Source organism: Betta splendens, chromosome 16 (genome assembly GCF_900634795.4).
Source record: "Betta splendens chromosome 16, fBetSpl5.4, whole genome shotgun sequence".
NCBI lineage: Eukaryota > Metazoa > Chordata > Actinopteri > Anabantiformes > Osphronemidae > Betta > Betta splendens.
In genome coordinates, this window is record NC_040896.2 from 1,785,320 (window position 1) to 1,811,002 (window position 25,683).

The following is a 25,683-nucleotide window of genomic DNA, read 5'->3' on the forward strand; positions in this document are numbered from 1 at the left end:
TTTGCTGTACAGTTTAGGATTTATTAGTATTTAAAAGTACCATGTAATACTGTAATACTGTATGGCCCTTATAGTCAAATTTGGTAATTAATAACTTGACTTTGGTGCATAATCCCAGGCCCAGATCAGATGCTTTTACCAAAGTAACTTGGAAAGCTGTGTTAAAAAAACATTAGACAATCTTCCTGGGCATAAGAGCATCAGCCGGCCAAGCAGGAGGACACGATTACACGGTCTCACCAAAAAATGAATTTTGAGTCTGAAAAACTTCCATAGTATTCTGGCTCATACAACTAACCACGAAGATCAGACTGTGCTGAAGAAATTGCTGTTTTCTGAATAATCTACAGTGGGACCTCTGACCATTAAATATTAGTGCTGTATGCATATGGCAGGAAAAACAATGGCGGGCTGAGCAGTTGCGCCCCAGCAGGCTGGCCCCGCCCCCTCCCAGTCTACCCGTTGCTGGGGGAGGTACAGAGGAAACCACAAAGCACTAGTTGTAGTTTTAGAGCTCGCGGCAAACCAGGGTTTACCGGAGGAATAAATGATAACTTCTCTGCATAGAAATTATGGAGCAATCTGAGTGTCCCTTCATTCATAAATATTACCCGAGGTCGTTTTGGTCAACCCCCATTGAAAATTGGTGAAGTTTTCCTTTAAATTCGCATTGTTTACAAAGTCCACAGTCAAATCGCTTACGCGTCCATTTTGGCCGCTACCAGCAACCGTACTGTGATTCCGATACGCGCTACGCAACGGAGCTGGGCCAGCAATTAGCTTAGAAACAACTTAACCTCATTTGACCGCAGTTACTCGTTCGGGGAAGCGGCGATCCATCACGTTAGCTTGTTGTCCACTGTATCCGCCAGGAGACACGGTTCATAGCTACTTTAAATGGTGACGTAGTTGGAGCTTCAGGGGGACGAGACGTACACAGTGCGGTGTCAACTAGAGGAGCGACTGGAGCTAGTTTGAGGTTTTCCACGGCTCCCGGTCACGTAACAGATATGTGAACCTAAGTAAAGTTGCTTTCGTTGGTGTGGTGATGGCGGCGATGAACTGAATTAACGGTGGCTCGTCCTCTCCAAACTGTCGACGCTAGAGTCAAGTCGTGTCCTTAGTCTTTAGCTTTAGTCGTGGTCGGAGTCAGAGACGTTAGGTTCTATCGTTGCGCGCTTCTGTCGTTCTGTTCTTAATTTAATTCACTGCAGATGGTCTGACAAAACTGACCTCACTCAGTGTCCATAGAAATGTCCGTCAACTCCCTGCTGTGGTGCACCTTAAGGTAACACTGACAACATGCAGATAAGTGCTTCAGGATCCAGTGATATAATTAATACTGGAAATTGAAATCAACTATAAGCTTTCAGTGACAACTGTGCATTCAAATGTTCACCTATGTTCAGTGGCAGGATCTGCTCATAATACTGTAATGTTGGTGTAATGAGCAGGTTTACAGCCTGCAGGGCAAAGGGAAGATGAAAAAGGCTCCCCTACCTTCTAGTACATCTAGTCACCTTTAACCTTTTCTGAAGGTATTGCAGGGCAACCTCTACACAGGGTAAATAAAGCCTGTGTCACAGAGTGATATCAGCTCCCTGGCTCCAGTAGATCTGTTGAAATAGCCCAGAAACATGTTTGTAGTAGAAACTTTGATCTTCCTTTTGTGGGCAGGCTTTCAAAACATGTCCTTTTGTCTTTGTGGCAGGTTTAGTGGGCTGAAGGTCTGGTGTGTGTATGTTTAAGGACAGTGTAATGTGGTCATGTTTGCTTACAAAGCTCCACCATACAGTAGTTATGGTGTTAAAGTGTCTCACCAGTTTTCCCTGTTCTTCTAAGTTCGTATTAAGACATTTCTCCTTATCTTTGTCATTAGGCTGAGGAGAAAGTGCATGGCCACACATTTAGTCCTGAACAGGGCTCTATCAGGGGAAGATGCTGTCAATGCACTCAGACCATTTTATTTTGCTGTCCATCCTGACTTCTTTGGTCAGTTTCCTATAGAACGGGTATGTCTCCTATTTACTTGTATGATAGTTCACAAGTGCAAAAAACCCCAAATAAAATCAAACTGATCTTTGCTTTGCTCTGCTTGTTTAACGTTGCCTCAGTGTCAAACTGACTACATTTTAAAACAAACACATCCAATAAATAAATATTTATATGTTCAATTTTCTTGTGTTTGACAGAAAGTGAATGAGAATTCATTAAAGAGACTAAATGGGTATTTGGAAAACCTGCAGAAGCCTGGTTCAACTCAGCCAACAAGGCTTACCTTCTATGTGAGGGAGACGAAGGCCAGCAGCGAGCAGCAGTCAGACCTCATCAGCCCCGGTACAGTTTGGATTCAGTCCCTCATAATGTTAAGTGGTATTTCTGTTTAAAACCTCCCACTTGGTTCTCAGGGTTCCGGTCGGTGAGTTTCGTCCTATGCACAAACGATGTCCTGACCACAGTGATGAATATTTTGAAGTCCTGCAGCTTGCCTGTGGAGCACATAAAGGGGCTAAAGGGGACTTCAGAGCTGTCTCAAGGTTCACCCAAGGCGGAGGTTCCATTCTACAGACCTGTCAAATGGGACAAAAGCTACTACACTTTCACTGGCTTCAGGGACCCTGAGCAGGAGCTGCAGCAAGCCAGGAGAGTGGAGGCTACTTTAAGGTTAGTAACACAGAACACTTAAACCCGAGTGCTTCCGTGATAGGGACAGAAAAAAACACAGCTACTGTATAATCGGTTGTACAGGATTAATAACCAAGACACATGTTCATCTATGAATTGTAAGCAACAAGCTAGTTTTCCCCTGCGTTCAGTCTGCATGCTAAGCATAGCTCACCCCTAAAGACATAATTCTTTATTCAAGTTTTTCTCCATGCAAACCCAGTACAGTACTTTAGACCCTTGCACATATTATATTGTTAGAATATCTGTATATCTACGGTATATGAAGATAATCTATTGTGAAAAATTGGTAGCTTAATAAAGAAGTTTATAGAAATCCCAATTTATTTTCTCTGTTAAATCTACAAAGCAAAGCTCGGTAAAATGTAAAGTGTAAAAATGAAAAGCTTGTGATCATTAAGTGGCCCTCTCATTGACAGCCTATGGTTGAGAAACAATGAGCCCGAGGCAACGAAGAAGCTCAGTGCTAGTCTTCCTCGGAGAGAGGAGCTGACCAGACTGAGGGAGGAATTGTGTTACAAATTCAACCTGGCTGATATCAGGTAAGATTGATCATTTCCTCCCTTAGGCTTCCTGTAGTTTTAACCTAATTGTGTGATCTTAGCCATCAGAGCTGTATGAGGAGTTTATACCGGAGAAAAACACATTTTAAGTTACACAGCATGCTTTACCTGATACAGTGTACAGGCACCCTGGCTGGTAAAGTTACTGTGCAGGGCTGGTCCATATTACTGAGGCAGTGACAACATGTTGTGCAGGTGGCAGCGGAGCTGGGGAGTCGCCCACAGGTGCTGTCAGCTTCAGAGCCTGAGCCGACTGTCTCACCAGAACCCAGAGGCCTTGATCAACCTGCAAGGTACAAAGTCTCACCTGTTGCTGAGTTTCGGGGAACAAGCGTTGTGACTGTGCATCCTGTTTCTATATGATAGACATCTGGAAGTTTGTCCTGTGCACACCACCATACAGTACTGTATGTGCCTCATTCCAATGTTACACTGAATAGCTACCAAATTCTCCAGCTCAAGTCGTGATATAATGAAGGAAGAGCCCACACCTTGGCAAGGTACATCTTATTTATGAAACATCTGCCCTCCAATTCAGACTGACATTGAACAGAGTGATGCCAGCAAGGGTCTGTGCCTTGAGAAGTGTCAGAGGGACAGACCATTTAGGATGGAGAAGTCCTATAGGATGAGAATGGGCTAAGACAATGTAGATCCCCGTTGGCACAGACAGGAGAAACATCTCCATCAGTTTAGTGATTTATATATTGAATATATATTGGAGGCTCAATGGCAGCGCATCGGCCAGTAATGCAGAACGTTACTGGATTGATCCCCGTCTCTTTCACCAGGTGTGTCCTTGAGCAAGACTTTTATTTTCTTTTATTATGAGCAGAAGTGATCAGGTCTTTGTTGAGCCTGGAATAGTGTGCTTGCTGCTCGGATGCTGCGTGAAACCACACCTATTGTCAAGGATGTGCCATAAACAGTCATGATCTCAGCAGTGACCTAGGGTCCGAACTAAGCCACACATTTAATTATGTTAAAGTGCACTGTGTCTGATGAATGTGTGCCCCAGCTCATCTGACCCTCTAACCACACAGAACATAGAACGCCATTATGTGTTCTAGAAAATGATTTTAGTGATTAATTGGTAGTTAATTCATTGGATTCTGACTCAAACATATGCAGATTAGGCTTCTGCTGTAATTTGATCTCCTCTCTGCAGGAGACACTGTAGTGTTTGCTGACCAGTCAGGAATCAACGCCTCTGGACATGTCATGCTGGGGACCATGGATGTTCATCACCAGTGGACCAAAGTAACGCAGTGCTATTGCTGTCACTTTGTCCCATAGTTCTACCTCAGTTTTGTTTGCTGAGCTATTCTGCCTGTGTATCCCCAGTTGTTGGGGCAGCTCCCCTTGTACCACAGCCTGCAGCAGCAGGCTGACTGGCTGAAGGAGAGAATCAGCCTACTGTTGGGTGGCACACAAGTGATCCACATGGAGAGGCTGGCACCAAGTCAGATGATTGCCGAGCACTACAGCATGCTTAGCATCCTCTACAAGAGCTTGATGTCCCAGAGTCTTTGCCTACATCCCAGGAGCTTGCAGGGCCTCACCATGTTGTTGGAAAAGTAAGCTATGTACAGTGGGGCATAAAAGTATTTAGTCGTCTTCCACTTAAAACAATGAGAGAGGTCTGTAATTTTCATCATAGGTATACCCTAACTATGAGAAACATAATGAGAAAAGAATCCAGGAAATCATATATTATATTTGGTCTTTACTCTTTACCTCTAACTATAACCCAGAGCCACCAGGGGCTTTGTTAAAGGTCCCTGCACATGCAAAATTCACTTTTTGGACATTCTGGTACGTTTTTTCGACTCCCTGGGTCACGTTAAGACACTCCTGGTGTGTTAGAAGTACGCCCCCTACTTATTTCATATTTTTGAGAGTTTTTCCAATCCGGTTCAAGAACCATCGTTTCATATTTGGCGGACTGGATACGTCTGCATTCGCGCTGACCAATCACAGAACCAGCTTCGCCCCCCCCCCCCCGACAAACCTGGAGCCATAAATGTACCTGAAACATTTTGTTTCAGTCCCTCCAGTCACAGACAAAAGAAGAAGTCACTCACTGTGCAGTCTACCATAGGAGGTGGCGCTAATGCACCTTTCAGTTGGTTGCCACCCGCCATTTAAGAGACAAAAAGAAGTCACTCAGGTTGAAGAAGCGCCCCGTTCCTCAAGAAGTTATCCACCTGCTGCTTCCCCAAACGTAAGTACATGCTTGATTCTTATTTGATGTATATACTCCAGACGTTTCTCTGTTTATAATGTAGCTTCCCTCCTGTGTAAGGAATGCTAATTGCTAGAACCGTTGAATCTAACAGCTACAGCGACAGAGAGAGACAGTGTTGCAAGGTGCTGACACGCAATTTGGATGAGTCCAAGCCTCTCCAGCATTTGTCCGGTTCGAATCGTGTGATATATGATACTGAGGTCATTCACTCAGCTCACATTATAGCTGCTAGCGCGATAGTAGCGCAGCGTTAGCGGCTAGTGGCTAGCGCTAGTAAGTTGTGAGAGTCACTACCGAGCCTGTCGTGTGTATATTGTAGCCCGAGTAGACCCGTGAATTTGGGTTATTGCAAGTTCTATCTAAGTCTAACGTGTGTTGTTGCTTATCTAGTCAGCTACTTTAGCTGTAAACGTGACATGTTTTTTTATACAGGCTGACGCATGCCAGCTACCGAAACGCGAGGAGGTTGCTTCTTAAACTGACACGCGGCTACTTTGTAGAAGAGTAGAAGAGTGCTCACCTCAGGAACAAAGGTATGTACATTTAACAGCAGTATAGTCATTTGTTGGCCAATATGCAGTTTTATTTGAGAGATTTTGCATTTCACATTTCAGTAGTTGTGGTATTCATAATCTGATCTATATTATTGTCTATGTATTTACTCTGTATGCAGTTGGTCAACTTAGTTTGATATTTTAGTCTGTTGACGGGTAATTTGTAACTCTAGTGTTATGGTGCAGATTATGTGGAAAATGTAATGGAGACCATCTTCAATAAAGTCCTACTGGACTCAGGTTGTTCTATGGAGGACCTTGTAAACATCCCTGTCCTACCGGCCCTCTGAGCAGAATTTGAGCAACCTGACAGAAAGGAGGTCATTAATCTCATGCTAAGATTTAAAAAACCAGCACTATAAAAGAAGTTGAAAACGTGTTTGCTCGAAACACCATTAAAACTGATCTAACTACCTCTATTTATTGTTTAAATCTGTAAAGGTTGTGAGATACATAGGAAATACTGGTCATTTCATTAATCTGCTATTCTTTTCTTATACCTTCTAGAGTGGTGTCAAGGAAAACAGCTGCATCCTCCATCTGTACAGCAGCTGCACTGCTTCCCGATGTCTTCCAACATCTGAAGACAAAAAAGATCCTCACATCTCCCCAGCCAACTGCCCATGACTGTACCTGTTCCACTCCAGAAACTATGCTTTCAACATAACTATGAATCCTACCCGTTCATTTTGTGGTCTGCACATTGAGCTGTGAAGGTAACTTATCCAGCATTATAGTGCTGGTGCATTGGTTAAAAATAAAGTTGGCTTTGACTATTGCTGTTTCACTGAACAATTTTTTTATGTATATACCTAATGAGGGAAAACAGACAAATGTTTTATAATATTTCAGCTTTTATTGAGGTATTGCCAAAAAAACAATAATTTAGGTATTTCACAGGTGGTCTAAGTCCAACATAGGTGCCTTGTCCCTCAGGAAACACTGCCCTGATCCAGACTAGGGAAGGTGGGATGACTTGGACTCTTCGCCCTAGAAGTCCCCAGCACCAGCTGACAAGACTTCTAGGCTAGATACCTGCAACAACACCTGAGATACACACAGACAGTACTGAAAAAAACAACAACTACATTTCTATTATTATATATTAGCACTTGATATATCATACACCTTACTAAAAGCAATTAAAAAAATATTAGTTCAAAATATATATTTAGAAACAAAACTATGTTTGTAAACCAGAGTTCCCAGGTACATTATGATTAATCTGTAAATAGTAAAATGTTCTAAAGTTTTTTATGAATTTCTGAGATACTGATTATTCCATGCATGTGTAATTGTCTGATATACTGTATATTAAATGTGTTCTGTAATGAATACACATTCAATCATTACTGGCTCCAGTCCTGGATCATCAACCATACATGACAGTAGGTTTGGCAAATAGTTCAGGCGTCTTGAGGTAAGATTTATCGAAATTTAAATTTGATAATAAACACATGCAATATCTTGAAAGCAATAGTTGCTGTCACACCATGGCTCTGTAGGCATTCACTGTTCCTACATTGGCACTTAATTACAGACAAATACGGCAAAATATAAGATGCAGCTGAAGATCCCATTATAGAAAAAATATTTTCACACAGCAGCAGAACTAGAAATAAAAAAACATGTAAAAATGAGTTTATTTTAGTTCATCAAGCTATGCTCCCAAACAAGCTGTAGTCCTGTTATGAATATTCTGTTGTATTAATTCAGGCTGCTAATTTGCAACCATTAGTATTAGCATTAGCAGCTATTCAAGTTGCGTATTATATAAATCAAATTAAATCAAACGTGAATCTGCCAGTTAGACGTACCTTGCGCCAGTCGAACCTTGCGCCCATTCGACTGCAGTGTCAGATTTTGGATCAAACGTATGGTTGAACTCCACTAGGAGGACGAGTTAGCCAGTGTCACTGTTACAGTGGATTCAGTGACCGTGACGTTTGATTCCCGCGGCGGATCACGGCTATGCGCTTCCTCCAAGGGGTGTGGCGATCAGTTTAGCTTCCGACACACTCCGAAAATAGAGCGTTGAGGACGAGAGCTTAAAACACACATTTTCAGACGGGCGTGTGGGCGATCTACAGCGCTTTTTGGCATGAAAAGTTACAGACACCTTACTGAGACATCAAGGTCCAATTCTTTAGCAATGTGGAGCATGAAAAAAGCGTGTGCATGGATCTTTAATAGAGTGTCCCGTAATCTCAGTCAGTAAATTGTGAGGACATGGGAATCTGGTCAGACTTGGTCAGGAAAAGAACACCTCAGACCTGAGTCTCCAGAAAACTTGAAACCAAAGTTCTCCTTCCAACAGGACAGTTGGGCTAGACTAGAGTTGGCCCATCCAGGTCCTTCGTTTCCCTGGTCCTTTTTAACCCCTCTATCCAACCTGATTCCACTTACTAGGATTCTTTGTGTGCAAATTTGTGTTTTTTCAGGAGCACCTACACACTGCTACAGTTTCAAGCGCGTTCTGCTTTGTCTCATGTATCTTGTGCACATGTTCTAGTTCAAAGTCTGCTACTTGGTACTTTGTGTGATATCGAACTAGATGTTTGTCAACCACAGGGACTGCTGTAACCCCCGTCTCCATGAGATGGGGCACTTCATTATCCCTATCAACTGTGAGCCTCACAACCTGCAAGTCTTCCTACAAAGCCACGTGTTGGATGCCAGGCGTCGCACCCAGCTCAAAAACCAGTGAGTCAGGCAAACGTTACACTGCACAGCTCTGTCTATGTTTCACACCACTTCATTTATTCAGCTAGTGCGCACACATGCACATACATGTTCATACACCACAGCTCATGCTGCTCCATGAGCTCTGCTACTATTGTCTATGTTTGTATGGTTTCCCAGGCTGGAGCAGGAGGAGGAAGCTGCCATGAACCTGTGTCTTCAGACACTCTCTCTGGGGAGTCTGTCCAAGGAGCCCAGCGTCAGCTCCACTCAAATGATCCTGTGCTGTAAGAGGTTGTTGGAGCAGCAACCCCCCTTGATGCAGGGCCTCCATATATGTGTCTCCCATTTCTACTCAGTCATGCAGGACGGGGACCTGTGTGTCCCCTGGAACTGGAAAAGCTGAGCTGGAGATAACATTGTGTCTACTCAGTTCTAACTGTTGAATGTCATTCAGGTACATGTGACGGGACCTCCTGACCTTTTAGAGGAAAAAAGCAACTTAAACAACCAGCAAATACGTTGTCCAGCAAACTACTGTAAGCTGTAAGCCACGCAGGGTATCCGTGGTTCCTGGGCAGGGGGCTGGAACCCGTTAGTTTTATTTATATACGTGTGTGTTTGTGTGTGTGTGCGTGTGCATGCTATGGTCTGTTTGAGGGTCACTATTTTGGATAGTCCTTCATTTACGCCAATAAAAGTGATCAACTTGGGTGTTGAGTACAACTACAAATGTGGAAAAGCACTGAACTGTGGCTTGATAATGTGATCTGTTTGTCATTATGATGAAATAGTGATGTAACATTTACAGGGACAATGTAATGTAGATCAAATGTCACGTAACTAAAGTTATAGAGGGGTTTGGACCTATGGTGATTATAATACAGGGTCTGCCTCTAGACGTGTTGTGAACTCAGTATATGCCAGTTCAGTGGCAAGTCTTAGTCTGGCTATATTCCTCGGTTAACTGAGCTCTACCATATGTTTGGTACAGGAACAAAAGAAGAGGGATGAACGGTTCTGGCTCTGGAGTTAGACATTCTAAGGGGGAAGGAGAGGCACATACAAGAGCTCAACAACCTGGCCAGATTTTAGGTCTCCAGCATCAGTGAAACATCTTGACATGACCTATTTCACTAAACGCATCCTGATTGACTGCGTTCAGTGAAGATGAGAAGCAGCTGCTACAGTATGTGGAGCCATATGTGTCCATCACAGAATGTCTGATTAAACATAGACTCAAGTGATGAATGATGCTGGCTGGGCTACATTATGATGTCATGTTGAAAAGCAGAGGTGTGTCTCTTGCTGCTGTAGTCTTTTGTATGTCAACTGTAAGGTTGTGTAAAATATAACGACTGGCATTCTTACTGAGACTAAGTAGAAGAACACAACAGATTATACCTAGTGGGTAGCAGATCTGTCTTTGCTAGTCATTGACTTCTTAAATGACCCATTTTCAGATTTAAATTAAGTTTTAAATTTGTTAATTGCATCAAGACTTCTTTTTCAGTAACCTCTATTTCAACAAAATAAAGTTCTCAAATTATTTTATAATTTAATGAGTCAGGGTCAGTTTCAACCAAGTTATAAAAATAAGAATATAGAGCAGTAATTAGAGCCCAACATTAATCATATGTGAACTGTAAGCCTAAACACTGACAGCCAGGTCCTCTACCAATCATACGAGTCTTAATAATTTAATAATAATTTTGCTGTATTTTCCTGTATATTTCCTGGACAATAACAAACAAACAATGCTGGGTGTGAATTCAGTATAGAATTGGTCACTTGCAGAGTACACACATTTGCAGCATGTGAAAATGAGAAAAAGACTTGAGCCAGTGAGCAAGGTTTTGGAAATCATTTTTGGTAAAAATGAGGAAAAGAACAAAAAGCTAACAAAGGGACATAAGTGAGCAAGTTTCTGAGGATGTGGAGTTTCATCCAAAAGACATAGACCCAATCTGATGAGTCTAATCTGATCAGATCTTACGAACTTGCCCACATCAGTGATGTCTGAACGTCTTGTCCCTCGCAGAGGAAAATACCCCTTTCATCAATACATACCCAGTAAGCCAGAGACGTATCATATAAAAACCTGGGTGGGCAGCCTATCTAAAAAGCATGTCTGGAACCTAGAGCTTCACATAGGCAAAGCTGCAAGTGGCACCCTGAGAAAACCAAGGAAAACTTGGTCAGATATGACTACTGAACAGCAGGGTCACAATATGAGCTGTGACAACTTCTTTACCAGTTATGATAAAGAACGTATTAGGAGGAAACTGTCTTCTGGAATCTTGCAGGTGAAGGACAGGGTCCACCTTCCTCATGTGGAGGAGTGGATAAAAATGGACTCAGAAACTGATGTTTAGTATTCCTGCTAGGCAGAGCTTAATATATCCTGGTATATTTGCTGTCAAAAGACATAAACCCTAAGGGCAATAAACAATATTTATACAGAGACATTTATGTTTGACTGTAAGAAGGCAGAGGAGTTTCAAGGTGTCTGTCCCACAGTTTGTATAGCCGTCAGTAACATTTTTGTCAACTTTGTATGGAAACTGAAAAGTGTCATTCTACAATATGCGACACATTTAAAGAGGAGGAGGATTGGAAGACTTAAATCTTCATCTTTAGCTGCACCTTCAAGATCAATTGGTAAAAATGCCTGGAATCTCCTGAATCAACCTGGAGCTCATCTTAGAGGAAGTGGAATGTAACAAGATATAAAAGACTGCCAATGAAGCTTCATGACACAAAATGAATTGTTAGCCTGGAATCTTCAAGCTTTAGATGTGATCAACTTCACTACAATAACCAACCCAAACCCTTGTACAGGCATCATGTATAAGGGTACATGTTTAACAGAAATAAACTCAGTCACACTTTTTTATAAGGTAAATACAATTTTTTATTGTTCAGTCAACACAAATTCTTGTCAAATAAAAAGTCAACTGGTTGTAATGCAGCTGACATTCTCCTTTGTCTGCAGCCACACATGCATTACTATGGCTCCTGACATTATGGGGAAGTAGCTTCATAAATACCAGGTTTCCTGGGGCTATGAGGGAAATGGGAGCAGCTTTGAGTGGGATCACTTGCGCTGAACTTGCGTGAAAGACAAAGGTAGCTGGATGGGCTTCTTCCGGCTGTCTGGGGAGACCCGGTGGACTTCCAGGGGCAGCAGCTGATTCCGTTTGATGATCTGCAGAGCCAGCTGGGTGTTTCCTGGGGACACAAACCAACTGGGGTCATTTTACAATTCCAATCCTTCACATAAACACATCCACATTACTCCACAGATTCTATATCTGGGGTTTTGGGCTAAAAGTCAGACTACACAAACACACCTGCATGTCATGCATTAAAGGCACACATCGACATATTAAACCTTTAGTAAAGGAAAAGTCACATTCATTTTCACTGAAATTATCTGTACCAATATTTTTGCATTCTTAGATTTTGGTCCTGTTGCTTCTCGGGGCATATTGGACCTGGACACCTCAGAAAGGAATCTACATTTTCAAGTTCTGTGTTGATTACCTAATATCATTCTACAGCATCCTCAGCCTAAAATACTCAACCAAGACAATGTCAGGTGGAACTCTGACCATTCTGTAGTTCCAAGTACACTCCCAGCAGGATGGCTTCAGGGGGAATCTCCTTGGCATTCACCATAGACGCAGCCTACAGCACAACACAGCAGGTCAACAGTTCACTAATCAAGGACATAACATAACAGGTAGAATATGATTATGGCATGACTAATAACAAATGAGTTGTAATTAGTCAAGTAGAGATACAGTAAGTTGTTAAATGTTTCAAGCAATATAAACAAACCTTTATCAGGTTTATTAGGCATAGCACAGTATATTGCATCTGATCTATGTATTACTACTGTTGCTATAGTTACCTGATGCAGGCACTTGCGGGCCTTATCATACTCGCTTCTTAAGCAGTAGGCACTGCCCAGGTTGAAGAGCATCATGGCCCGTGCGGATGTCACGCTGCTGGGGTAACACAGAGGCATCTGCTTCCCTGCTGTGCACGTGCACACAAGAAAAGAATCATAAAATATACAATATGATTTATGAAACTCCACTGATCGGTCAGATTATCTATGTGACTCGACCTTTATCATTTTTATTTTTAGCTGACATTTAGAATAGTTCCTAATTTTGAAGCAAGAATACTCACAGGACTCAACAGGCTCATCTCCTTTATCAGACGCTGTGGGCAAAAACAAATATTAAGGTAACAACATTAAATGTTTTGTAGTGTGCATCAGTTCATCAAAAACAAACCTTGATCGTGCTCGCTGGTCAGAACTCCCATTGAGACATCAGTGACGTTCTCTGGGTTGAGGTGAGAGATGGCATCAGAGATCCTGTCCAGGGAGATGAGGGCTTCAGCAGCATAGAGATGACCTAGAAACCTTAAGGCCCAACAGAGAGTGAGGACAAATCACAGTGTTGACCAGCTATGCAAGACAGATGGATGGAGATGCACTCACTTGAGGGATCCAGACACCTTTGTCTGATAAAGCAGTTTCTCAGCATGGTTGAGAGCTATTAGGTTATCTCCCAGCGCCAAAGCCACATAGGCACTACATGCCAAGATGGAGCACCTGGACAGATAAGACATTTACTATAACTGTGCAGGTGTAGATATTGCCCTTATTGGGTGAACTATGGTGACAATGGTGATTACCTCAGGTTTTCAACCTCCTGTTTTCTGAGAGGAGAGGATGGAGCTGCAGACAAGAACTTATCAGCATCTTGACCTTTCCCACTGAAAAAAAACAAAAATAACGGTACCATCATGTCCAGTTCTACTGGTTCTACACAACACAGACCACAATGCATTTACACAAAACAACAGCTTGTTGAGTAATTATATCAACATCCACTTCAATGAAAGCTCTATCCAGTCATTAATCATTTGATGTCTGTCACTTCCTACTTAGTTCCATGTAGTCTATTTAACCCTTATTGTTTCCATCCACTGGTCAGCTGATCACCCAGCACCAGGGCTGTAGACAGTGATTAATCATCATTACAACTGTATAAAAACATACTTTATGTATGTTAAAAAAGCCACAGAGCCAACTACTAAAAACCATCATATATTAATGCTGCCGTTAGATTGCTGTGTCTGACTTTGCACTATTCTCCAAAACAGAAAGACGGAGGCTCCAGTTCTCTAGCAGTGGCCTGTAAGGCTGCAGCACAGTGGCTCATAGGTCTATTCTATAACACAGCACAACTGTAAAATAAAGTAAATCCTGTTTACTTCAAATGATCCAATAAAAATGTGTACCCTGTATCACGTCTCCTGTCATAGCCTGTACTTGTTCTCCAAACATCTCTGTTGCTTCCAAAATGTGATTAAAGCTAAAACCAGTGTTTGTATTGTTTCTACTAATTTTCTACTCCAAACAGAAAACCTGGCCAAACACTGGTCCACATTTAGTCTTTTACTTCCTCCATCCGTTTGTCCAGCTCCTTGCTACCAAAGTTGGCTGAGTGTAGCTGATAACCACCTACATGTCACTGTGATGTAACACATGCTGTGTGATGGCAAACATGAGGAGCGCGTGTGTAGTATATGACGGAGCCTGACACCACAGGTGCTACTGTATCGTAGGTGTAAATTAATGCACTGGAGTCCTAAAAGGTGCCAGGACTGTACACAGGGAGCTGCATGGGTGAACACCAGGATTCTTCCAGCAACTATTTGTGCTTCATTTTAGTTGTATTTTGGGAATAAGCATGGGAATAAGCGGTAGAAAATGGATGGATGGATGTATTTTAATAATTCACAACAAAATTCAACTCAAGGAACTTTACCAAACAAAGGCAATTCCACGTGAGCAAGATCTGTAAACTTAGCAACCAAGGAGAGTAAAAACTTCACGAAGCATCTTTGAAAGGAAGTTTCTAAGCCTGGTCTGAAAGTAGAACCTGAAGTGAAGCTGGTTCCACAGAGGAAATGAGAGCTAAAGGCTCTGCCTCCATTCTACATGTAGAACCTGATAAACATGTAGTTATATAGAATGAAACTGTCTTTGATGCTACTCAGGATCCATGTCATGTGTTTGAGCCACTGTGTTTAGTTTAGGTCGCAGATCTGAGTTCTACCATGGAGCAGACCTCCTGTGATTCAAGAGTGAAGTTGCAGCATAATCAACCAGATAATCAACCTGTTGATGCGTAGGATTAAGGCGACTGCTCTGCTATCTATTTACATGACGATAAGATGCTGGAATTGTCTGCTTAAACCTGGCAACAGCATTATCATAAACATCTGCTGTAGCTTGTTAGTTTACCACCTCACCTGCAGGCATCGCTGTTCTCACTGCCGCTCTCAGTACTTCCCGACTGACTGGAGCTTTTGGAGCCATTCTCTGTCTTGGCATCCTGGTGCTGATGTTCAGGCAGCAGCAGCAAAGCGTTCCTCAGGCAGATTGCAGCAAACTCCATACTGGCTACTGGAATAGCTGCCGATTGGCCCTCGCTTAAAAAAAAAAAACAGATTAAAAGGAGCATCAGGACAAACTGCGACTGATATTTTCAAGAGGCATTCAAACAAATGTGTCACAATTCTTCCCTGAGGGAAAGCGTAGGTGATGGCCTGCTGGCTATGTACTGTGTAAGTGATAGTGGTACTGATAGTGAAGCCTGGTGATGCTTTGGTTTCCATTCATTTCTATTTCATGCAATACTGGTCTAAACACAACACAGGGAACTTTTAAAGGGCAGGTTGGTTACTAACCTGTAGATGGTGTTCTGGGTAGTCTGAGACGCCAGGACTATCTTGCGATGGTAACCCTGCCCAACAATCGACTGTACTATTCCTTTTTTACAAGGCAAACCTTTGCTTTCCTGCTCCGAGCCCTAGAACAATGACCACGAAAAGCTATTTGTGACTGTCTGTTCAGTTTGTTTAAGAGCTTTAGTGTTTTTAATGTTTTAAGAACTAGTTTGGAAGCATAAGGTTGATTTCTTTAACAAGAAAACACAAAAAGTCTATATATCCAAAAATAAATCTTATATAAACATATATTTGAAAGAAAATTCAGGTGGAATAAATCCTTAACTGAAGTCGTACCCCTTTGTTGGCAGAGATGCAGCACTCTGCGAGTCGTAACCAGAGTCGAGGGTTAGAGTGGTAAACCTGCACAGCCTCCATCAGACACTCGAATGCTGCTAGCGGCCTGCCAATGTGTAGCAACTGAATCCCACAGTTGTACAGCAGCTCATAGCGCTTATTAGCAAGCAAGGCACACATGGGGATGCCTGTGAACTTTTTAGCTGCGAAACAAAAAGAGCAGAAGAACGATTCTCGTTACTGCTTCTTCGTTAGAGAGGGAGTTTTTCCTCTTCACTGTTGCTGTCAAATAAATGCTTGCTGTATGTGGGATCTGTTGGGTTTAGTTGTGTAAGGTCTTAAACCTTATTTTGTAAAGTGCCTTGAGATAACTTTGTTGTGATTTGGCGCTATATAAATAAGATTGAATTGAATTGAATTAACTATTACAGTCAACCGAGGTTGCACAGTTAGAACACAAAGCTGAACCTACACTGCCCGTTACCACCGTCTCCCAGCTGTGCACAGGTGTGGTCGTTCTCTTGAAGTGCCTTCTTGAAGTAGAAAATGCCCAGGTTATGCTTCCCCATTGCAAAGTGAATGCAGCCCAGATTGTTCCAGAACATACATCGAACACATTCACCTGAATGGAGCAATTCACAACACATGCACAATCCATCAGCAAGCCCATACAACACTTACAGATTTGATGTTCGGCAGCAACTTTTCCATAAAACGGCCTGATGTCAGACCATTCAAATCTAACCCCGCTGTTTTAACAACTTGCTTACGGAGTTGTGTGAGGCACAGTAATGGTCACCTGTCTTGATAGGTCCAGGATGCTCTGCAATGTTGGAGCTGTTCAGCAGTTTTACTGCTTTCCGGTAGTTTCCCCTCAGGTACTCAAAGTTGCTCTTGAGGAAGAGTGAGGGTGCAGACTGATGAAGACAGGAGATGGGTCAGACACAGTTTTCTTATATTCCTAATTCCCCAGCATTAGCTTAATACACTCACATTCCCTGATGTGTTCATCACTGACTTGATCTCTCTTTTACAAGCCTTTGAGGACTTCATTTGGATGTAAGCTCTCACTTTGTACTGTAAACCAAAAGCACAGGCATGAGGCAGAGTCAAGACACCAAAGACATACATTCCAATCCATGAGCACAGCTCTTGCCTGGTGCATCTTTGACTTGGCTGCATCAATCATGGCAGTAAACTCTGCCTTCTGGTTCGCTCCATCTCTGCTCTGAAATCATCGCAACACATTTAAAGTCTTTCACAGAACAAAAGTTACAACACCATGGCTTCCAGTGAACACCCACTAAGTAAACAAAATTATCCACAGTAGTCATTAAGTTCCCTTTATACCTCCGCTTTGCCATTCTTGTTGCTTCCTTGTACAGAAAGTTTATCCAGAACAGCAAGCAGATGGAGAGCCTTCTCTGGCTGGAAGGTAAGAAGGTACAGGTCCACCAGCAGGAAGCACAAAGCCAAAGCAAACTTCTCTTCTAGGACAAACAACAGGACAACTGCATAAAAACACTCACCTGGATTTTTTTGAACTGTTCAGATCAATAATAATCTAAGTTATGACTCCTCTGAACTTACTCCTCCTAACAAGTACATCCTCTTACCAAATGGTTCCAGAAACTGATAGAGTTTTTCTCCTATAGAAATTGCTTCAGTGTACTGTCGCATATGATAGTATATGATGGCTTGGTTATAATACAGCAAACTATTTTCAACATCATCCAACCCATCCACATCCTCTGCTGATGTATGAACCTGGAATAAGTCAAGAGGATGATACAATGAAAAACAATATACTTTAAACCATAACCTGCAAATAAAGCCATCATGGAAAATATTTCCAAATAATAAAAAAGGTACCTGATTCTTCATTGCCATCAATATTTGCCTGAGAGTCCCAGTAGTGGTTTGAGCGTTTTTATAAAACTCCACTACAGCTTTATTCATGGCTATCTTGTAGTTGTCTTTGTTGAGCTCTTGCAGGGCATCCAGGTGTTTGAAGGACTCGTCGTATTTCCCAGCCTGTGACAGATGCAGGGAAACGTTTCATTAAATTTGCAACATGCCCTCTGCAACCAAAGGTCCAAGTTTCAACCACAATCTTCATGAATTGGGTAGCCACAGAAACATAAAGCTGCAGGGTTCGGCAGCCCATTAATCTAAGCATCAGATTCACTCAACATGAAAGAAGGTTCATTGTTTGAGTATTAGTCCCCAAACGTATAGCATATGTAACGTCAGCAACAGTTCAGACACTATCAAAACAGCAGCGAATCTGTGACTGTACCAGCCGTCACTCACATGTCCTTCAGTTAAATCGGGTGCCCAAACTCAGACCTCGAGGGTCGCTGTCTTGCTGGTTTTCCAGCTCTCCCTGCACCAGCTAATACTGACTACCTGGATCAGGTGTTCTCAGTCAATCAGCATCTAAGTGACACACCTGATCAACGTAATCACTAGGGAGAGTTGGGAAACCAACAGGACAGTGGCCCTGGAGGACTGGAGCTGGACACCCCTGGTTAAAATAATTTTTTGGAAGAGACTACAAATAAAAATGTTATACACAATGTAATGTAAGTCATCAAACCACCAGAATTCAATATAAATTCAATTTTCCATAGCGCCAAGTAACAACAAACTTATCTCAAGGCACAGAAATAAACATCCAAGGTGACTTCACTCAATCTGCTTTTGGGCTACTTTTTTGGGCCAAATCAACAATGACCCTACATTTGTGCAACCAAGTCACGAATAAATTCTACTAGGATATTATATATATAATGGTGCCTTAATTTCTTATGTACCGACTGTGCACCGCCTCTCTGGCATCGAGAGGTTACTGAAGGTAAGGATGGCATTACTCACCAAAAACGCCTCATATGCACAAGCTGCCATTTCTTTTTCCTGTTCTGTCATTCCAGGGGATGATGAGCTGTCGTGCTTCGGTTCGTTTTGATCTGCTCAAATGGGAGGAAAACGGAACTGTTTATACAAAACTGATCTTGTGAGCTGAGCTTCATCCAGACATTAAGAAGTCCGAGTAGAATAGAAGGATGCGCATAGTGAACAACACACAGAATGTGTTGAGAGGTAGGTCAACAAAGATAAACTGTGTAAAAACAAACTGTTTTCATCACCATGCTGGTGACACTGTGAGAATGTGAATTCATTGGTGTTAATAATCAAATATAACATCATATTACGGGTACAGATATAAACCGCTTTTTTCTCAGCGGGTGAGCTGTTCACCGTGACCGTCTGATCTTCTGAATATTATCAGTTTGTTAGGAAACGGATATCCCTGTCAGGCTAACGCTAACTGATGCTGGTGTCTTGAATATGCGAGTGACCACGTTCATTGATGACCCACTTCCGAAAGCAGCAACAGTTGCTCGTAGTTACTGTAGTTGTTGGAAACAGGAAGACAGTGCGTTATCTGCCCTTGGCAATGTTGACTTGTCGTTTAATGGTCTTAAAAAATGGATATAAAGAACCACAGAGTTTTACTAATTTTGTCTACCTCTGTTTAGATGTTTCTCGTATTGTAAAATTGGGATTGAGTAAGTCTGTTTTAAATGGAATATAAAATGTCTAACCTGTGCTTTCGTCGTTGTGGGTTTGTTTGGCCTAAATGTGTCACATTAAAATGAACTTCCTTTGGCACATGATGCATGAAGCGCATGTTTTAAAAGAACCCAGCTGTTTAACTACGATAAACTAGCGCTGCATTCCGAAGCAGGTCACTAGTTGACGTGGTCACTCGCAAATCCGAAACACTGGCGTTGTCAGTGGCGTTAGCCGAGTTATCAAGCTAGGGTTACTTCAGGGTCAAACCGAGCTTCAAACGAGCCCGACCACTTAGCCCGTTTTGAATTTTGAAATCTTGTTAACCTCACAACCATTAACGTGTTGAGACCAAGCCAATTTAACCTGAACTATCGATAGCTGCTCAGCTAGTGTCCGTTCCAGCCACTCACCTGTACTTTCTGCCATTTTGGTGTCTTTCCAGATAAAATTGGAAATCGTGTATTTCTAGCTTTGAATAGAGTCGATGAGAATACGTTGTATAATTAAGGAACTGTTAAAACGACAAACAAATACTTAAGCGCCAGTGTGTCACACAAATGCATGTAGCTGAAAACTGTGGCTCGGTTCTTCTTGGTGTTTATTGACGGTTGGCAAACACCTTGTTGGGACATTACCGCCACCTACTGGGACTAAGCGACATTATTAGTTATATATATATATATATATATATATATATATATATATAGAGAGATATATATATATATATATATAGATATATATATATATATATATATAGATATATATATATATATATATATATATATATATATATAGCCATGTATATCTGAGCTGAATAACTTAAATTATATATATATATATATATATATATATATATATATATATATATTATACACACACACACACACACACACACACACACACACACACACAAATATATATATATATATATATATATATATATATATATATATATATATATATATATATATATATATATATATATATATAATTTAAGTTATTCAGCTCAGATATACATGGCTCCGTATTAGCTTCTACGCTCAGTGTTGTATCCATGGGAACCATTGTTAACCTTTCCACAGTCATTTCCACTTTGTTGTTTTCTATTTAAACACACTGTTTAGATCTTTATGTCCAAGTGTTCTATCCCAGTTCTTCTTGTATTCCATGTATCTTCAGCTTTTCTTTAAAACTTATCTAAAAAATGTCTGTTTTCTTTTCTTCCTGACAAAATTTCCGTCCTCCTTCGTTCATGTCATTTTTTCAACAAAATGTTACTGTTACGGTTTTCACTCAGCCAGTCTCAATCTGATGAACTTGGAGTTTGAACTATGTTAACATTGAAAGACAGAAGCACTGTTTTACCTACCTGTGCTGTCATGTGCTACTTAGACACATGTATGAGGACTGTTCTGTGTCTACATAAGCTAATATTGTGCCATTGCTTCGTGTTGCGTCACTGCCTTTGTTCCTAGTTTAACACGACCGCGTGCTTAAGTCTTGTGCTCGTGCCACGGCAGTGATCGTGCCCTGTCTGGTGTCTTTTAATCTCATGTTCTGAACTCACGATCTACTTTAAGTTGTGCCGTGCACCGTCTTTCTGGATTATTGCTTTGTTTTTGCCTTGGCATTATTATTGACCCTTGTGGGCCAGACAACATGGAAACCGCTCTGAGGCTACATATACACATGTACGTTCTACTGTAGAAACCTTGGTGTTGTCTGTGATCAAAGTCATATCATATCACACAGAAATCTCTAAAACGTCCTACTTCTAAATAACATCACTAAACCAGGAGCCTCCTCTGTCAGTGTGATGCTGGAACATGACTCCATCATTAGTTTCCTCCAGGCTGGACGACTGTAACTGCCTATTTACAGTTTGTCCAGTGACTCTTTTTAAATGCTGCAGAGTCTGACTGTACTAAGGAACAGAGATCACGTTTCTCCTACATTACCTTCTCTACAAAGCTCCTAATGATCAGCCCCATCTTGTCTTTGAGACCTCATACACTGTAGCTCCTCATGCTTCTCTCTGAATGGTCTACTGGTGGTGTAGAGGTTCTACGTGTAGAATGAAAAGCAAAGCCTTTAGCTACCAAGCTCCTCTGTGAAACCAGCTTCAGTTCAGCGTCTACTTTAGGAAACGTCCTTTTAGTCAGAGATCCTTCAGGTAACTGTGAACCATCTCTTAGTTCAGCTGCTGCTGCGTCCTTCATGCACTGAGCTGCTCTAGTTTGTGTTTTAGAAAGAATAGCACAGAAATGATGACATTTGCTTCTTTTTTATAATGAAGTTTTACGCAAAACTAAGATTGAGGAAATGCCAGTTTCTCGTATTATTGGTTTAGAGCCTTTAGTGTTTGAGCTGCTTTCCTGTTTTTGAAAAGCCGCCCACTATCAACGTAACAGTAACTTCCCTCTTGCTTCAAAACGAAAGCATCATTTTAACAACTTAGTATTTGGCTACTGAGCTGCTGTCATAAGAAGTTCTCACCATGAAGCTCTATCATGTCAGCGCAGCATGTCACAGATTAACTTGTTTGGATGCTCTGTGCATCCAAACTCAACTTGTGAGGTTGCAGTGAAGGGATGCAAACATTCACAGAGTGTCTCCTACGTTCATCTGGCAGCCTCTGTAAGTGTCCTTCTTAGTTTAGGGGGAGGGGTGATAATGGGCACACATGAAACCTGGAAGTGAAAGTTTGAAAAGAGTCTCTTTCACAGTCAGGGATGGAGAAGTTTAACACAGCTCTGAACATTGCCAAGAAGCAGCCGAACCTTGGTGTGGGCCTGGTTGCGTTGCTTACAGCAGGAGGGGAGCAGATCTTTTCCTCGGTGGTGTTCAGGTGCCCCTGCAGCGAGCTGAACTTCCTGTATGGCCTGGTGTTTCTGCTGGTGCCTGCTCTGGCTCTGTTGCTGCTGGGCTACATTCTGAATAAGAGGACGTGGAAACTGTTGACGGGGGTTTGCAGCCGCGGGGCCAAGTGCACATGGAGAAAGCTGGTGGCCGCTGTCTTGGTGCTGCTCCAGATCAGCTGTACTGCGCTGGTGGCTCCTAGCAGTTGGATAGCTGTAGCCCTGCTGAGCGGTAACTACTATGAGTGTGCAATGACGGGGACCAACGTGAGTACTTTCAACAAGCATCTGTGTGAGAATAAGATGCCCCAGTGTGAGAAGCAGCTGCTGAGCCTGCCCTGTGGGAGAGGCAGCCTCGTACCGCAGGCGGACAGGGAAGACATTCTGCTCCTGCTGAGAGCTCAGTCACAGGTCAGTGATAGAATGTGTTTTACATATCATATACTTGACCAAGCTAGTAGCATTGACTAACTATTTAGCAAGCGGCACAGAGGAACATGCAACAGAGAATACAGAGTAGAGAAATGGGACACGTGTGCTGATGAAATGCTGCTTCAATCATTTACTTTGTCCCTGATGTGACTCATGCATCAGAACCTTCAATGTATGTCTGCATCTCTACATCAAGCGATGACAGGTACTTATTATGGGCTGTAGCCGTAACCGTGATGTTGGGAAAGCCTAAACTTTCCTTTAGGCTACTTTTTGTTCTGAGACCTTTCACATGATTTGTGTACTGATGTGACCACAGATCCTGGGGTGGCTGCTCATTGCCTCCATCATGTTGTCCAATCTGCTGCTGACCTGTGTGGCTCGGTGCACGTCCCCAATCAGTTACCTGCAGCTTAAGTTCTGGAAGGCATACGTTCAGGAGGAGAGCGACCAGATGGACTCATACACCACTAAACATGCCAAAGATCTGGCAGAGAGAAACCTGTCAAGTTTCTTTAAGCAGATGGCACCTGCCAACGTCACCACCCCTTCCAACAAGGACTGGGAGAAGATCTCTGCCCTCTATAAGTTTAGTACCAAAGACCAGTACTATAGCACCTTACACCAGTATGTGGAGCACCACCACATGCCTGACGGTGGCCTGATGAGGATGGTCTCGGTCAAGTCAGTGGAAAGCAATGACAACAACCCTGCTGTTCTTACCTTTGTGGACGAAGGCGCTGCCGCACTGTAACCAATGTTAAATTACCTCCCCAAAGGCCAAATTTCAGCTTGTTTGAATGTAGGTGAAAGTTTTTAAATAAATATATTAAACACATCTTCAGTTTGTTAAACTACTTCTTTAATTAAGAAAGAGTTGCTGTGATAAGTGCCCTTCTACTTCAGGTGAAAATACCTGTCACACCTAATGCTGGATCGACACTGGACCAGATTTCAAAACGGTGTTGAAATACTGCGGTACAACTTTAAGATAGCTGTGCAAAACCAGTGACCTGAAACCAAGCTGTAAGAAGAAGGGCCACAAATCCTCCACAATGAGAAAAATACAGGGAACCAGCAGAGGTGGAAGCTGCTGAGGTCAGAGTTGTGCTGGCTCCTGCATGACAGTAAACATCTGCATCAGAACCAAGTAACACGACACCTACTGTCCAACCCAAAGCGTGATATGTTTCTGGATTTTCACGGCTTCCTGTGTAGCACAGGTTTGCGTAGAAGAGGAAACCACCGACAGGATATGATCAATTCTCCGATCTGCACACGTGTCCTTTTGTTCACTTGTTTTTGTTGTTGACGTCTTCATACATGAACATGGCACAGTTTCACTTCCCTGTGTCTGTTTGTTTTTTTACACCATTGTCAACTGACACAGAGCAGTAATGAGAAAAACCCGCCCAGCAGGATTCCTGGCCTGTGGCTGTACAGGGTGGAGTTAAGCAGGGTGGCGCCCAGACACGCTGAGCAGATGCACTTAGTCTTGCATCGTCACACTGACAGAGTAGAACCTCAACGCCAGCACCATGGACAACTTCCAGACGGTCCTGCGTTTCTTCATGAACCAGAAAACTACAATTGGCTACAGCTTCATGGCTCTGCTGACTATAGGAGGGGAACGGATCTTCTCTGTAATTTCTTTTCAGTGCCCTTGTAACCCAGACCAGAACTTCGCCTATGGAATGACCTTCCTGCTGGGCCCAGCTGCAGTGCTACTGATCTTTGGTCTGTTCCTCAACAACAAGTTGTGGAGGCTCTACACTGGTTGCTGCCTTAACCCCATGAAGCTCTGCCCCCATGGGAACTGCTTTGGTTGCATCAGGGTGTCCATCAGCATCCTGACAGGGGCCTGTGTGGCCCCTGTGATGTGGCTGTCTGTGGCTCTGCTTAATGGCACCTTCTATGAGTGTGCCGTCAGTGGCCTTGATGATAAACTGGTGTTGGATCTGTTTTGTAAAAACAAGACCTGGATATGTGAGCAGGAGCTGGCGCGAGTCCCCTGTGGCCGGACCAAGCTGTCTGACAATGAGCGCACGGATCTGCTGCTGATGTTCAGAGCCCAGTCGCAGGTAAGACTCCAAAGTCTCAGCTGGTTTCATTGCTGCAGCCAGAGAGACTCCTCACACTACAAGTCTACAGCATCTTGAACAGTTTAGGAAAGCTTTGGTTTTCTGTCTTATTGCAAAAGCTGTCACAAATAATAAATGTACATGGAAGCAGGGCTGGGTTTTATATGAAGGTTAATACTGTAACAGAAGGAACACTACAGGCCGCATGCTGCTCATGTCCTCCTGACCCATCATGCCCATTCCCACTTAGTTTCACTATGTGTGAGTCATTTAGCTTGAATAGTTCCTGTGATCCTGTTCGTGTGTAATGTTTAGTATGCTGGATGTTTAAGCTTTGGGCAGGATGCAGAGTTCATCCTGGACAAGCTCCACTAATGATAAAGCTATTGTATTGTCTGATCTCTCTACAAGTTTGAGTACCAGGCTAATGTTACTCCAGGCTGTAGGCACATATTGACCCTGAGGACCTTGACAGTGCAGCCTGACACATTAGTAGTTCCAATTTAAAGTCTTCATCATTCTGTGTGCTGATGTTGTGCCCCATTAGGTCTTGGTCATAGAGAGTAATAGTGAAGCCCAAGTTAGGATTATTGTACTTGGTGGTTCTCACCACAGATTTATAGTAAGGATGAGATGTATTTACTAACCAGGAAGGAAACAACCATCCATGAGGCACCAATGGTCAGACATATTCAGCTCAGAAGGTCCTCACTTGTCTTCAGGTCCTGGGCTGGTGTATCATCATTACGTCTGTGTTTGTGGGCCTCCTGGGAACATGCTACAAAAACTGCCGCTCCAAAGTAAGCTACCTGCAGCTCACCTTCTGGAAGCGCTACATGGAGAAGGAGATGGAGCGCTTTGACGCCTTCACTGTGGATTACGCCACCA

At 42.6% G+C, this 25,683-nt stretch overlaps 4 protein-coding genes and 1 long non-coding RNA gene across 13 annotated transcripts in view; 4 read left to right on the forward strand and 1 right to left on the reverse strand.

Moving 5' to 3' along the window:
- Positions 1–680: 680 nt before the first annotated feature.
- On the forward strand, positions 681–10,102 carry tcaim (T cell activation inhibitor, mitochondrial). 3 transcript variants are annotated; one of them, XR_003783493.3, is made up of 11 exons: positions 681–1,288; positions 1,880–2,012; positions 2,193–2,337; positions 2,409–2,664; positions 3,105–3,227; positions 3,444–3,541; positions 4,417–4,508; positions 4,593–4,825; positions 8,622–8,753; positions 8,913–9,189; positions 9,727–10,102. XR_003783493.3 is itself a non-coding variant. In XM_029128611.3 (10 exons), exons 1-10 carry the CDS (start codon positions 1,254–1,256, stop codon positions 9,136–9,138), a joined length of 1,473 nt encoding a protein of 490 aa, XP_028984444.1. In that variant the 5' UTR covers positions 683–1,253; the 3' UTR covers positions 9,139–9,445. The 3 variants fall into 3 exon arrangements, 1 of the variants encoding a protein (XP_028984444.1); XR_008692791.1 differs by having other exon boundaries at positions 683–1,288; positions 8,913–9,271; XM_029128611.3 differs by lacking the exon at positions 9,727–10,102 and having other exon boundaries at positions 683–1,288; positions 8,913–9,445.
- On the forward strand, positions 4,832–8,615 carry LOC129603136 (uncharacterized). 2 transcript variants are annotated; one of them, XR_008692793.1, is made up of 4 exons: positions 4,832–5,472; positions 5,929–6,029; positions 6,558–6,766; positions 6,987–8,615. It is a non-coding gene; the product is annotated as an uncharacterized LOC129603136 (long non-coding RNA). The 2 variants fall into 2 exon arrangements; XR_008692792.1 differs by lacking the exon at positions 6,987–8,615 and having other exon boundaries at positions 6,558–6,828.
- A 1,519-nt stretch (positions 10,103–11,621) lies between the features above and the next one.
- cnot10 (CCR4-NOT transcription complex, subunit 10) lies at positions 11,622–20,039 on the reverse strand. Of its 5 annotated transcripts, none has more exons than XM_029128607.3 (19): positions 19,835–20,039; positions 18,723–18,814; positions 17,718–17,879; positions 17,462–17,612; positions 17,196–17,332; positions 17,002–17,073; positions 16,839–16,922; positions 16,645–16,762; positions 16,318–16,467; positions 15,846–16,048; positions 15,510–15,631; positions 15,072–15,251; positions 13,446–13,526; positions 13,249–13,362; positions 13,040–13,170; positions 12,933–12,965; positions 12,649–12,776; positions 12,347–12,422; positions 11,622–11,963 (listed from the first exon to the last, which is right to left on the reverse strand). In XM_029128607.3, the coding sequence occupies exons 1-19, from the start codon at positions 19,848–19,850 to the stop codon at positions 11,830–11,832; spliced, it is 2,184 nt and encodes a 727-aa protein (XP_028984440.1). In that variant the 5' UTR covers positions 19,851–20,039; the 3' UTR covers positions 11,622–11,829. The 5 variants fall into 5 exon arrangements, with proteins under 5 accessions (XP_028984440.1, XP_028984442.1, XP_028984439.1 ...); XM_029128609.3 differs by having other exon boundaries at positions 12,649–12,773; positions 17,196–17,335; XM_029128606.3 differs by having other exon boundaries at positions 17,196–17,335; positions 19,835–20,038.
- A 776-nt stretch (positions 20,040–20,815) lies between these two features.
- On the forward strand, positions 20,816–23,553 carry calhm6 (calcium homeostasis modulator family member 6). Its single transcript, XM_029128612.3, has 2 exons — positions 20,816–22,693; positions 23,034–23,553. Exons 1-2 carry the CDS (start codon positions 22,157–22,159, stop codon positions 23,466–23,468), a joined length of 972 nt encoding a protein of 323 aa, XP_028984445.1. The 5' UTR covers positions 20,816–22,156; the 3' UTR covers positions 23,469–23,553.
- A 152-nt stretch (positions 23,554–23,705) lies between these two features.
- The window catches only part of LOC114842764 (calcium homeostasis modulator protein 5-like), a 4,385-nt gene continuing 2,407 nt past the window's right edge, over positions 23,706–25,683 (forward strand). For both annotated transcript variants that reach the window (XR_003783494.3, XM_029128614.3), the window contains exons 1-2: positions 23,706–24,795; positions 25,518–25,683. The exon at positions 25,518–25,683 is cut by the window's right edge. Coding sequence is in view for 1 of the 2 variants with exons in the window: in XM_029128614.3 (XP_028984447.1) it covers positions 24,253–24,795; positions 25,518–25,683 (709 nt within the window). In the remaining variant the exon portion in view is untranslated. The remainder of the gene's footprint in view (positions 24,796–25,517) is intronic.